The sequence below is a fragment of the Phocoena phocoena genome, chromosome 1 (genome assembly GCF_963924675.1).
Source record: "Phocoena phocoena chromosome 1, mPhoPho1.1, whole genome shotgun sequence".
NCBI classification, from domain to species: Eukaryota; Metazoa; Chordata; class Mammalia; order Artiodactyla; family Phocoenidae; genus Phocoena; species Phocoena phocoena.
In genome coordinates this window covers 67,684,495-67,699,589 of record NC_089219.1, presented here as the reverse complement: position 1 = coordinate 67,699,589, position 15,095 = coordinate 67,684,495, and the positions used below count along the sequence as shown (strand labels likewise).

General features: G+C 40.0%; 1 protein-coding gene across 1 annotated transcript in view; it reads right to left on the bottom strand.

The window, feature by feature from the left end:
• Positions 1-15,095, bottom strand: part of AK5 (adenylate kinase 5) — a 236,845-nt gene that overhangs the window by 206,293 nt on the left and 15,457 nt on the right. Inside the window, exons 4-5 of the mRNA XM_065874778.1 lie at positions 14,586-14,755; positions 14,379-14,492 (exon numbers count right to left, since the gene is read on the bottom strand). Of these exons, the coding sequence (XP_065730850.1) occupies positions 14,379-14,492; positions 14,586-14,755 (284 nt within the window). The remainder of the gene's footprint in view (positions 1-14,378; positions 14,493-14,585; positions 14,756-15,095) is intronic.

The window sequence follows — 15,095 nt, the reverse complement described above, 5'->3', positions numbered from 1 at the left end:
TAAGGTATTATTTCAATACAATGGAAATTCCACTATGTTGGAATACAGTTCCAAAATGAAATCCAGGGGCAGGGCACAGCAGAGACATGGAACAGGGCCTGGAGTTGTGAAGCTTGTGGCCCATGTGAATACCAAATGACTAAAAGGGATATCTTCTTTCGCCAGAAACTTTCCAGGGCTCCACTTTTCCTGGGGTAAGTGTGTAGAGAGAGGAAGAAATGAAGAAATTATATCCAAGTCTATGTTTGGTAAGCAAAACTGGATCTATGAGAAATCCTGCTGATATAATGAAATTCCTCTTCTATCACTTATTCATTCACTTAGTGAGATCTTGTTGAATACTACCAAGCACCAGAAGTATAATAGTTGCATTTTGTATTAATAATGTATCTCATAATCTGGCCTCCAGCTCTAAATTGCTCTGATGTAACAGAATGTGATGAACTCAAGGTTTATTTTAGAAGTTGATGGCCTGGTAGCCATGGTTACATCCAGAGTACTGAGCTAAGCTGAGAGACTACCCAATGAAGTGACCAGCACTATATGTGAAATCAGGAGTCTTTCTGACAACCAGGAGTAGTCTCTGTGGGTATCCCCATCCTATCCCCTGCTCCTTAAATGCAACCCCACTCCTAGGAGGTGGGTAAAGGATATGTTTTTTTCCTTTAAAGATCTAATAAATGGGCTTAGTAGATTCAGTGTTTTAGAACATCTGGGATGGGAATTCAAAGTGTTATAATCTCGAGTCTATACACCTCAGATATGGCCCATCTGGAAGCTTTCTATCTGGAACGGGCAGAGTTTCATCATTGCTAATGATCATAGCACTCCGGATTCAGCTTCAACATCTTTCTCAACATAGCAGGCCAGGGAGTCATTACCATTTGAATATAGTACACCAGATGAAATATTTTTGTCACTGCTGGTTTATACACATTAGTGAGGTGGCTCCATAAGCCATACATAAAAATTAGTTTCAATCTCATTCTATAGTCACAATGAGTAACACACACACACACACACACACAAGCAATACAATTAACTAGATTTTCAATGCTAAGTAGTGGTGGAGAGAAGACGGTTTTTTAAAAAGTTAAAACCAAGGAAGTTTTTCCCAGAATGGTTGATTTCCACTTTCAATATTCTACTCAGCCGTTTCAGCAGGCTGATCTTTAGCTTACTTTCCCATTAGTAAATGAGTGATTTTCTAAGGCTCTACAAGACAACAGCTATTGTAAAAATGGGTCTTTTCAAACTGTCCTGGTGCCACTGAGCTGAAACCAGACTTTTGAGTCTTTTTTGGCCACAGCAACTGCCTTCATCTTGGCCTTTCTGCTCTAACAGGGAGCCAGAGCACTGAAATATAATAACTCTAACAGGATATCTTTATTCATTTAGTGCTTTGAAATGTATGAGTGATTTGGGAAGAAACAAATCTGAGCTGGAAACACGTTCCAAATATTTCTCTCCCTCCTATCTATCTGTCTATTTATCTACCTATCCCTGTGTATGTATACACATACATGCACATGTATACATACACACAGCTGAAAGAATAATATATATTAGAATACTTGGTAGTTCAAATACAACATACTTGGGTGAGTTTTCAGAAGGCTCATTATTAAATTTTAATAGAAAGCAAAGAACCATGGATATGAAAAGGCCCACCAGGGATTTTAAACTATTATCCTTTTATTATCACCTACTCATTTCCTCACTCATTCAGTAAATATTGAGTGTTCAGTGTGTGCAAAAATAATATTAAAGAATTTCCAAAAATTTCTAGACAAGAAGAATCAATGGTTGGTTCTAATAACTTGCTTTAATGCTTAATAATTGGTACTTTTAAAGAGGTTTTCATTATATGTAATTCAAAATTATTCTCTTAAATACAAATACATTTACTCGGCAGAGAAGAATCAGACAATATACTATTGATAAAACTCTTAGACATGCTTGAATAACAGTTATGCGGAAATGACTATGAAGACAAACAATGATTTTGAAGTAAACATCACAGAACTAATAAAGCTAAATGTGCTTTCTCCTTCAAAATAGATCCTTTGGGGAATTAAAAAGTCATTTTAATATGTTGTCCACTGTTCAAAATGGTTTTGGGACTGCCTTTTGGATCTAAGTCTAAAGAGGTTCTTTTGCGGGGTACAACCCAGTCCTTTGAGACTAGACTTGACCTTTTCAATTGCTCAGGGAGACAATATAGTTGGGTGGAAAGAGCACTGGGCATAGAAGTGTGGATTGCTTCTTCTAGCTCAAGAGTTACTCTGGCTTTCACATTAACTAGATTTATGAAATCCAGCCAGTCACTTAACCTCTCTGGGAATCAATTTTCTCATTTACAAAATGAGATTGGTACTACCAAGCTTTTTTAATTCAAAGATTCTTTTTAAAGGTTTTTTAAAAATGCTAAGAGTTTCCATGTAGTAAAAGCTGTACTTTTGCTGTCAGCTGATTGAGAAAGTGCTTATTTTGCCTGCTTTTGTTTGCCTCTGGAATGACTCAGAACCCCAGAGGCAGAGACCACCAGTTATGATATGCAGGGTAAAGTAGCCTCTAAAATTTGTACTTCTGTGAATCTGTGTACTCATGGAGGATATTATTTAAAGCACGAATGGGGAGATTTTTCTTTTTGGCCATGATTCACACACATACAAAAGAGAGAACTGAAGACTACACCAGATTAAATGCAATAATCAAGTGCTACTCACCACATTAGAAAATTAGTCACTACTACCTTTTTGATGCAAACAAACACAAGTGTATTATCCTTTGTCCCATCCACATTTATAGAGTGGTACCAATGACTATGTATTTGAATAGAGATACCCTTCTAAGTCAATATTTTAATAAGGAATCATCATGGGAAGTTAAATAATAAGCCAGAGATGGCTCACCCTATTTTTATAATAAATAGAAATTTGCTGCTAATATATAGAACTACAATTGATTTGTACCTTGACCTTGTATTCTGTGACCTTGCTAAATGTATTAGTTTTGGTAGTCATTTTGTAGATTCCTTAGGATTTTCTTTGTAAACAATCATATCATACACACCTACCGACAGTTTTGCTTCTTCCTTTTCTATATTTATGCCTTTAATTTATTTTTCTTGTCTTAGCTATTATTAGAACCTCCAGTACAAAGTTTAATAGAACTGGTAAAAGTAGACATCTCTGCAGTTCCCAGTCTTAGGGAGAAAGCACTCAATATTTCATAATTAGGTATGATATTAGCTACTGGTTTTTTTATAGATGCCCCTTATCGATTAAAAGAGTTCTTCCTAGGCTTCCCTGGTGGCGCAGTGGTTGAGAGTCCGCCTGCCGATGCAGGGGACACGGGTTCGTGCCCCGATCCAGGAAGATCCCACATGCCATGGAGCGGCTAGGCCCATGAGCCATGGCCACTGAGACTGCGCATCCGGAGCCTGTGCTCCGCAACGGGAGAGGCCACAACAGTGAGAGGCCCACGTATCGCAAAAAAAAAAAAAAAAAAAAAAGAGTTCCTCCTGGGACTTCCCTGGTTGTCCAGTGGCTAAGACTCCATGCTCCCAATGCAGGGGGCCTGGGATTGATCCCTGGTCAGGGAACTAGATCCCATGTGCCGCAACTAAGAGTTTGCATGGTGAAACTAAAGATCCCACATGCCGCAACTAAAGATCCTGCATGCCGCAACTAAAGATCCCGCATGCCGCAACTAAAGATTCCTCGCGCTGCAACTAAGGCCCGGTGCGGCCACATAAATAAATAAATAAATATTAAATAAATAAATAAGTTCCTCCCTTCTATTCCCAATTTGCTGAGTTTTTTACATAAACCAATGCTGAATGTTGTCAAATGCTTTTTCTGCCATTTTGGCCAAAAAACATACTCTATAAGATTTCAAGCTTTTAAAATGTATTAAGACTTGTGCTATGGCCGAGTATATAGGTTATCTTCATGAAGGTCCCTTGTGCATTTGAAAACAATGTCTACTGTGCAGTTGTCGGATATTGTATTCCAGTTATGCTTATTGTTCCTCAGATCTTCCAGGTCTTTACTGATGTTTTGTCTCGTTTTTATGTGAAATAACGAGAAAGGGTTGTTAAAATTATCAAGTATGAGTGTGGATTTGTCTGTTTCTCACCTTATTTCTGTCAACTGTTTGATTCACATATTCTGAAACATTTTTATTAGGTATATACACATTATAATTTTCCTATCTTTCTGATGAATTGACCTTTCTATCACTATGAAGTGTTCTCTTTATTTCTGTTAAGAGTTTTTGTCTTAGAGTCTACTTTACCTAATACCAATAAAGTCATTCCAGCTTTCTTTTTTTTTTAAAACTTTATTTATTTATTTATTTTTATTTTTGGCTGAGTTGGGTCTTCGTTGCTGTGCGTGGGCTTTCTCTAGTTGCGGTGAGCGGGGGCTACTGTTCGTTGCAGTGTGTGGGCTTCTCATTGTCGTGGCTTCTCTTGTTGAGGAGCACAGGCTCTAGGCGTGTGAGCTTCAGTAGTTGTGGCACGTGGGCTCAGCAGTTGTGGCTCGCGGGCTCTAGAGCTCAGGCTCAGTAGTTGTGTCGCACGGGCTTAGTTACTCCGCAGCATGTGGGATCTTCCCAGGCCAGGGCTCGAACCCGTGTCCCTTGCATTGGCAGGCAGATTCTTAACCACTGCACCACCAGGGAAGCCCCAGCTTTCTTATATTTAGTATTTTCAGGGTATATCTTTTTCTGTCCTTTATTTTCAACCTGTCTGTGCCTTTATTTTATTTATTTTATTTATTTTTTTTGCGGTACGCGGGCCTCTCACTGTTGTGGCCTCGCCCGTTGCGGAGCACAGGCTCCGGACGCGCAGGCTCAGCGGCCATGGCTCACAGGCCCAGCTGCTCTGCAGCACGTGGGATCTTCCCGGACCGGGGTACGAATCCGCATCCCCTGCATCGGCAGGCACCCTCAACCACTGCGCCACCAGGGAAGCCCCTGTGCCTTTACTTTTAAAAAGCAACTATTATAAAACTAAAGTATGTTTGTTTCTACCCAAATAATGAAAATCCCAGTTGAATCTTTCTGTAAAGGTAGGAGTCCTTTTGTAATGTAAACAATGACCCTGTCTATTCTTCATAGAAATTCAGCATCTCTGACCTTATTTTCTCATAACACAGGGCATGCTTGTGCACATATTTACTCTACACAGAATGTGATGTGCTTAGAGTCAGTGAGGCTAAATTGGTTGGATCTGAGAAGAGTACTGTGGGCTTCCAAAATATATGACAGCCAGTTTAATTTAAATTTATATTTTTGGTAATTACTGAGGAGACTCAAATTATAGCTGCATCTGCATTTTCTCAAGGAACTGGCCTTTTCTATTAAAGACATTAAGGGAATTGGGCCTGAAAAATAAGGAAATACAGGAGTTTCTGTTTGAATGAATCACTGTGCAAAAAATACAAAATGTTAACATTGGGAAAGCCTTTTATCACTCATCCTTATCAAGCATTCTGGGCAAATAAAACCAATGGGTGCTGGCATAAAAAATGAAGATATAGTTACAGAACAACGACTATATGCAGTAGCTCATTACAGGGCTGTGAGGATGACAAAAAGTAGATGCAAGACTCTCTGCCTTAATGAATTTGTAATTGTGCAGTATCTTTTCCCTTTGCCTCTCTTGCTCCACTCTCCACCGTTCTCTCACCAACTCTGGGCCCTGGCTGGCTGACTTTCTGGAATGAATCAACGGGTTCTGTCGCTCTGTGGTTTTCAGTTGGTTTGGGGCTGTGGTCAACATCAGGAGGAGATCAGAGAAAGGGAGGAGATGAAAGTCTGGATACCTATTCCCTTGGTTCTGGTCCTCTGGGTTTATCATAAGCTGGCTACCTCTCTCTACTGAAAGTCAAGGCTTCGGTAAGGAAGCCTTCTTCATATATGTCTTTTCTCTGAGTTCAAGGAACTTTTTCCCCTTACTGCACTGTGAGCCTGGGGATGGTAACCGATCCCACTTTTACCAGCCTTGTGATATTGAACTATCCTTTGTAGTTTCCTTGTGTCCTATACATACCCTTTCAATAATTTTTTTTTTTTTTTTGCGGTACGCGGGCCTCTCACTGTTGTGGCCTCTCCCGTTGCGGAGCACAGGCTCCGGATGCGCAGGCTCAGCGGCCATGGCTCACGGGCCCAGCCGCTCCGCGGCACGTGGGATCTTCCCGGACCGGGGCACGAACCCGTGTCCCCTGCATCGGCAGGCGGACTCTCAACCACTGCGCCACCAGGGAAGCCCCCTTTCAATAATTTTTAATAAAATTTTTCTGTTTAGCCTGTTTGCATGTTCTGTATCTTTCCTGTTGGAACCTGACTGACACAGAAATCTAAAGAACGAATAGTTATCAATTTAAGGTACTATATGATAAGTGCTATACAAATATTACAGACAGTAAAATATTTTGCTCAACGAGCTGACAGTAGAGAGAAATCTCCAAGACTTGGGATCCTAAGGGAAGGTGTCCGGGGGAGGGTGAGATTTGACAAACAGCAAAAAATGACTATCAAGGAGGGACAGATAACGAGACAGCAAGGGCAAAAAGTGTTCAAGAGATGGTAAGACAAGCCAAGTCCATCTCAGATCAGATTGCACGGGGCAGTGATTTCACAGAGACCCAAGAACCCTATGACACTAATACTGAGAACACAGCTTATGTGAAATTCCTCCCATTCTAAGGAATTTCTCTCCCACTCAAGAAAGCAAGTGTGAAGACTAGTGAAGATGACATTATTGGGATAACTGTGGGCTTATGCTCTAATTTCAGAACTTCAGTATTATTAGCAACAGCAGGCTTGCTTCATAACTATGGCAACATGCTATGGCTGAGAACCTTTGCTATGTGCTGTTAAACACTAAATCAATTTGCACTTCAGTGTGCTTAAGAATCAGCTTTGCTAAAGATTTTTAACTTGTTAACTTGCAGATTCTTGGGTTCCACTCACGAAAAATTCTAATCCAGTAATTCTGTGAAGGGACTTGAACAATGCACATTTTTTGGCAAGGCACGTACCTGATTCTGAAACAAACCATACAGGGAGAAACATGTTCGTGGATAGTAATTGGCATTAAAGCCTTTCGACCAGAAGAATGAATTAATGACAATGGTCTTTTAGAAAGATTAATCTGGTCACAGGACACAAGACAGACTGGATGTGGAGAGAATAAGGACCAGAAAGGTGGAAAAGTGAAGACAATAGATGGAAGTGAGCACGTAGCACGAAAAGACTAGGAAGAAAGGAAATGAAGGGAAGGGACAGATGTGAGCAAAGTGAAGAATGAGTGGGTATTTATTTACTGAGTGTCATGGTGTGGTGGTTTAAAACATGCTGACAAGTTTTTGGGGTTTTTTTTTTGACACTCTCCTAATTTAAAAAAACAGTGGATTCTAAGTTCCTGCTCCTTGAATATGGGAGAATTAGTGACTAATTTCTAACAAACAGAAAGTGATCAATGTGATGCATGACCTTTGAAGCTAGGGTAGAAAAAGTGATAGGACTTCCTCTGGCTCTCTTGGGTGACATGCCTTTGGAGCACTGAGCTACTGTGAAGTCCAGTCACCCTGAGACCTCCATGTGATGGGATAGGAAAAGATGCTTGAGGAACTCCAGCTGTTCCAGACCCCAGCTATTTGAGTCTTCCTCCCAAATCAAGCATCAGACACGTTAGTAAAGAAGCCTAACTCCAACTACCATTTAAATACGATGTCCTGAGAGATCGTGATATATATATATATATATGTATAGCTGATTCACTTTGTTATACAGCAGAAACTAACACACCATTGTAAAGCAATTATATTCCAATAAAGACGTTAAAAAAAAAAAAGCTTCAAGTCATTAATTCCGGGGGAAAACATCCACATTTTCTTTACTATTTTGCATGAGCATGCTAATGCTTAGAAAAAAATTTGTTAATTAAAATTAAATCACTCCCCTTTAGAAGCAAATCAAATTTGTCTCCGTTAGGAATAGGAAATCAAATTATGAATCTGTCAAGTCAATTCACTACGAAAGCAGGATGACAGCCCTCTGAGCATTTTTTATTTTATCTCCAAGCATTTTTTAAAACTGTATTTATCTAGTTGAGAATTTCTCATATATCCAATCTCACTCACTCAAACTCAGAACTTAACTCTATTCTCAGACGTAGCCATGTTTCTTAAGTCCTCATCAATGGACTGTGAGAAGTGATGTGTGCTGCCTTGGGGTCTGGGACTCAAGCAGTTGAGCACATACCTTCTCCACTCTTCTCCCTCTTCCAACCACCTGGAAGTAACCATGGCAGCGACCTAGCTTTCACCAAGCAGATGTCAACCATGTCCCAGGGAAGTGGTTATCAAAGTGTGCTCTCGAGACCCCTGGGGATTGCTGAAACCCTTTCAGGGAGGAAACAGATCAAAACTATTTTCATACTAACACTGAGAAACTGTGTGCCTTTTCACTCTCATTCTCTCACAGATGTACAGGAGTTTTCCAGGGGCTACATGAAGTGTGATATCATAGCAGCTGGACTGCAAAAGCAGACATAAGAACACAGCTCTCTCATATTAAGCTAGAACTTAAAGGGATTTGTAAAAATGTAAAGCAATGTTTCTCATATCTTTTTTTGTGTGTGTGTGGTACGCGGGCCTCTCACTGTTGTGGCCTCTCCCGCTGCGGAGCACAGGCTCCGGATGCGCAGGCTCAGTGGCCATGGCTCACGGGCCTAGCCGCTCCGCGGCATGTGGGATCCTCCCGGACCGGGGCACGAACCCACGTCCCCTGCATCGGCAGGTGGACTCTCAACCACTGCGCCACCAGGGAAGCCCTCTCATATCATTTTTTTTTTTTTTAGTTTTGGAAAACATGGTTGCTTTTCATAAAAATGTGTTATCTTTGTTAACCTGTATGGATTTATTGTAATTTTTAATGACAATATTTAAAGATTTCAGTTTTAATTTCTCATATGCTAAATATCAACAGATATAGTCCATGTACATGAAAGCTTTTTGAATTCTTTAATAATTTTTAAAAGTGTTTAAGAGTCTTATGACCTAAAAAAACTGAGAACCATTGCTCTAGGGGCTGGAAGAACGATAAGTTGGAAAGAACCTGCATCTGTGAATGAATGTGAGGACTGAAGCTATGAATGAATGAGGGCCCTCATTCATGGAGAGGCTGTCACATACAAGAGAAATAAGTTACTGTGTTACTCCAGTGTACCACTGTCTTTTTATTATAGCATCTTGGCTTCACTCTAAAAAATACAGACAATAGTCATATGAGTAGGACACTACTACATCAAAAACTAAATTATATGGTATTGGTTTTCTTGGGCAATAAAGGTACAGATATTTTAGATTGGAAGTTGGTGACCCTTGTTATACCATTGCAAAATGATTGGTATAACTATTGTGATAACTTGGAAGGCAGACCATGTTCTTATGGAGCCCATAGTTAGAGATGAAATGGCTAGAAAGAGCTAGAATGTTAGTATGTGTGATGTTCTCTGTTGTGTTTGGCAACATATAACAAGAAAAAGATAAGCCCAAGAAAGAACTGACCAATTTGCAAGCAGATAAAGAAAAACCAAAGTATCTGGTAATTTAAGACCTTATAAGATTGAAAAAGCCAACTGCTTCTATACCTCTAGACAGCAGAATATATGGCTAGTGCTGTTCAAAGGACTCCCAATAACTACCCAACTCCTTCCAAAAGTAGGGACCCAGCCCTAAGGCAAATCCCAGACTAAGAATGTTGCCTTCCTACCCAAGCCTGTTGTTTTATATGGCCTGAAAGTAACTGCCATCAAGATGAGAAAACAAACAAAGCAGCTTAATATCTATTGATATGTCCAGAAAAGGACTTTGAATGTAGTTACAGATACGTGGAACTACCTGCAAGCAAAAAGAGCAGAAGCCTACCAAATTTTTGAGAAAATGCAAAGCAACTATAAACCTAGCCAGAAAAAGCTTGTGTATTTTTCACACTTAAAATACCTCCCCTAAGGAAGGCGAAGTCTCCAACACATCACTTTGATGTGACCCGTGACCCTGCAGAATAATAGACAATAAGGAGAACTTCTCAGAGGGCCAGGGGACTCAGAAGAGAACAGGCAAAGAGTTACTCCTTGAGAGAGAAAATGGAGTTGCCAATGGGCTAAGCCAGGAAATCACTCCACTTTCAGGGCAGAGACACTTGGCAATCCCTGCCTCACACCATTTATTTGCTGTGGTTCAGAGACTACCATTTATATTGCCCAAATTCCCTTTTCTGAATAGAAGCCTCTATTTCCCTTCTTCTGGTATTACTCCTCCATTGCTTATTGTTGGCAGGGAGGTTAGATAACTTGATGTTTATAGGTGTCTGTGATGAGGAATCAAATCTGGACCGAACGGAGAGAACTGAATATCAATAAAGATTCTCGACTTTTGAACTAGATGATGGGGTTCTGGTCTGTGTTCTTTAGGGAGCAAGTGAGTACATTCTGTGTGGGAAGAAGGGAGCCTGGAGACATTTGGATGGTCAGAGGGGCAAACTTGCGTAGAAGCTGCTAGTCAGTTCTCCCATCCTTCCACAGTAATAGAACTGGACTAAGTTTCCCAGCCTGCCTTACAATTACAACACATCTAAATTCTCAACAACGTCATGTGAGCAGAAGTGATGGATGTCACTTCCAGATCTGGGACTTCAGACCTTCATGTTCTCTTCCCCTTATGTGCCAGTTGGAACCCATAGGTGATGGCAACCCTGCTTCGATCAGACAGATGATGACATGGCCTAGGAGGTGGCAGAACAACAACTTGGAAAAAACCTAAATGATCTCAAGGAGAAAAGCTGCCCAGTCAATCTGGACTGTTCATGTTGACATTTTTCCCTATGAGAAAAAAAAAATACACTTCTTTGTCCACTTAAGTGTTAGGTCTTTTTGTTACAATGGTCTTACCATCACTAGTGTATATGGCTGATGTCAGAAATCCATAGGTCTTTTTGTTACAATGGTCTTACCATCACTAGTGTATATGGCTGATGTCAGAAATCCATCTCTTCTTATGCTCTGGACCTGTGAGGAAGTCTTGGGGAAAAATTTCTGCCTGTGTGTTTATACATGTCCACATGTTCAGTAAAAAAATAAAAGCTGGTTAAAGAAAAACTTTGAGGAGTGTGGTATAATAAAATATATATATTTAGTGTTTGTCCCTGATTCCTGACACAGAGCTTCTAAAACACTTGGAATTTCCTGAGTGATAGAAATGTCTTTTGTTGTTCATAATTAGCACCTTCTGACTACACTTGAGTCTAAGCTAATGAGGTGACTCAGGGCAGGGCCACTGAATAGCCTCAGGATGGAGTTGGTTTGCTGGAAAGACCAAGCATGAGACAAGAAGGTGAGAACTTTCAGCCCCATTCCCCCGCCTCCACAGAGGGGAAGGGGATTTGAAGACTGGGTTATAAAAACTCTTCAGCAATGAAGTTTGGGGAGCCTTTGTGTTTGTGAACACACTGACGTGCTGGGAGGGAGGTGCACCCAGAGACGGCATGCAAGGTCCCTGCCATCGTCAACCCCATACCTTGCCCTACACACCTCTTCTATTTGGCTGTTCCTGAGTTGTATTCTTTTTTTTTTTTTTTCTGAGTTGTATTCTTTATAATAAACTGGTAAATGTAGATAAAGCATTTTCCTGATTTCTGTGAGTTGGTCTAGTGAATTATCAAATCTGTGGGGGATGCCATGGAAAGCTCCAAATTTACAGCTGTTTGGAGAGAATACAGGTGACCTTAGGACTTTTGAATGATGTCTGAAGCGGGGGGCAGTCCTGTAGGACTGAGCCTTAACCTGCAGGGTCTGTGCTAACTCCAGATATTTAGTGTCAGAGTTGAATTCAATTCTTGGACATCTAGTTGGTGTCAGAGGATTGGAGAATTGGTGTGGAAACTCCCCACACATTTGGTGTCAGAAATGGTAGCCCAAAAAATGACATCACAGGAGCTTAAGCCTACATAGGGTGTGGAGTAATAGGCGCTGACCCTAACACTTTGCTTTACATAAACCCTGCAGCTTTGCCTCTGCACTCTCCGAACTCCTGCAGCTCATCAAAGGCAGCACCAACTTCAGACACCAATGGACTGCCTGAGGGGGCAAGAACCTCTAGGCTGCTACAGTGGCAACCTAAGAAAATGTTACATTGGACTTTTCTAGCCTCAGAAGTGTGGCTCAGAACAGTAAATGCAAGTGACTGTACATTCTACAGAGAGATACCAGACCATCTCATGGAACCTGCTAGCAGGTGTCCCCAAACTGATACCGTGACCCTTCACCCATTGTGGTGAAGGCCCATCACTCATGACCAGGCTATAGAAGAGAAGGTGGAGATTGATCAGGTGTGCAGAGAGAGCTGCTGGAGAGTCATGCATTTTCTGCCCCTTCCTCACTACTTGCCCCATTGCAACATAAGGAAGAATTTCAGGATTCTGAGACAACACTTTAGGTTTCTGAGCCTGAACCAGGCCCAAGCTGAGGATAGCAGACATGTTAAACTGAATGAGAAACTGAAGTTTTGATTTATATTGGACTGGGCTTTTTTTTATTAATTTTTTTTCCAGCTTTACTGAGATATAATTGTGGACTGGGCTTTTTAATACCTAAAAATGAAACTATCTGTGACCAGGAAAACTCTAGGATCTGCCTGAGTTATTATCCAGGGGAGAAGCAAGAGACATAGCATGTTTGAAAAGCGATAGACAGAAAGAATCACTCAGCTTTTCTGCTTGTACTCGCCAAGTGCATTTCATTTGAAATGAAGTGTGGACCAGGTTTGGGTGTGAATTCCTGCCTGATTGGCTCTCATGCTTCCACTGTAGCCACGAATCACATGGAATGGCTGACATAGTACCCATTTTCAACAGCAATATCATCTGGCAGCAATAGCAAAAACAAAAAATTGATTTTTCTAGTTTTTCTCTCTTCAAGGCCAGAGCAATAAGAACCAAGCCCGTAAGCTGAGTAAGAAGAGGTTCTGGACTTGCTGTGGGAGGGAGAGATCTGAGGAGGGGAGACAGATATTCCAGCACAGTAAGCATCCCCAAAACAGTTAATGTGAATATTCAAAGACAGCTTTCATGAAGCCATCTTTGGCCTTGAACTGCCTAACTCCACACTTCTTTTGTATGAGACATAAACTGACAACTTATTTGACTTAGTTCTCCTTGATATAATATCGGTCATATATTAAAGGCTTCTCTAAATAAGGAAAAGAAAAACAAGTTCGTAGAAAAATAGGCAAAGAAAAGCAGGCATTCACACAGGGAAGAAATACAAATGGTGAATAAGTATCTGAAAATATACTTAACCTCAGTAATAACTCAAGAAATATAAATATAAAAAGTGAAATACTGTTTCTCACTTAACAGGTTGGCAAGAATTTTAAATATGAATTATATCTGGTTGGAAAGGGTCTGGAGAAATATACTGTTATTCAACATCGATGGGACTATAACTTGGAAAATTCTTTTTGGAGGACAGTTTGGAAATAGCTATGAAAATTAAAACTGCATTTGTATATGAGCATGCACACATGTCCACGCCTGGGTGTGTAAAAGTGTAGTATATAGAAAAAGGCCTGGAAGGATATATAATAAGCTTAACACTGTTTCTATGTCTCAGGAGAGGATGGGCAGTGGAATGGAAGAAGGGCATTAATGGACGTTCGCTTTTTACACCAGGCCTTAAAATTTGTTATTTTTGTAATTAATTTTGTAATTTCATTTTTCAATGAAAAATTAGACACACTAGCTTTACAAAGATTAAACAGATATACAAAATATTTTAATTGGTTTATTTCTCTTTCAAATAGATTATTGGGTATTGAGCAGGCATAGTCTACTCAAATTTGAGCAAACTTTGGCACACTGAACCCTGCCTTGTTATAGACAGGTGGTTTAGTGTTTCATACACCGGTGAAGAGGGCTTCCTTAGCTGTGAGTGTAGGGTGATATTTTACATCCCCAGGCAGTACTGAATAAGGCTTGTTTTAAGTGATTAAAGATTAAAAATACAATCTTAGGGAAAGTATTCTGAAGTAAAGGTTAGAGAGATGTGCATTTTTGTTAAAAAAATAATGAATTCTATTATTGGTTTTTATCTTTTCTTTTTGGCAGAGACTGCGTTCAGTTTTTAAGCATGTGTGCCAAAGAAATGACCTTCTGCCAACCCAAATGAATGTACTTGTTCATTTTCAGATTAGAATTCATTCCAAATAAGAGCAAGTCTTCCAAGAAATATATATATATATTTTTAATCTCAAATATTTAAGCAAAAAAAAAACAAGGTCATTTAAAAGATAAGGAGACATTCTTACTTGGTCCTCAAAAGATAGAGCCTGGGCAACATCTCTGGGAAATCCATCGATAACAATGCCCAATTCCTCAGGCATTTGCATCAATTTTTGTTTTATCTCTGTAATTGTTGTTTCCTTTTTTAAGAAAAAAGATGAAAAACCACAGTTAAACTTATACTCACAAGTATAAAAATCTTTGCAGAATAGAAGCAAATTATACAACAGTACCTGAGGGGCCAATTCTCCAGTGGTAATTATTTTGGCAATAAGACTCCATTTCCTATTGCTACTGGCACTGTGGATCTTCTTCCTTAATAATTCTCCCACAGAAATGTATTGAAATCCATAACGTTCAGCGATTTTCAAACTCTGAGTACCCTTTCCACTTCCTGGACCACCTATCATTTAAAACAGGCAAAATTGGGACCTTCTGATACAATAAGAAACACCCTTTCATACAACTATTATCTTCATCTTGAGATGCAGTACCAGGGCAGAAACCATTCTACTTGTGGCATCTCAGTGCTACCTCTGAATGCAGAGAAGGTGTAGATTTAGCCGAGGGAAGGGTAGAATTGTCGTGATTGATTGTATTAGATGAAAGAGACATTTTTCCCCTTACCGATTTTAGTAAACTACTAGTTTTAAAAATTGAATAATGCAGTTGAAAGAAAGCGCTTCCGTTTTTCTGTGTAAACTCTAATACTTTTATCCTCTGTAATCAAAGAAGAATCTATG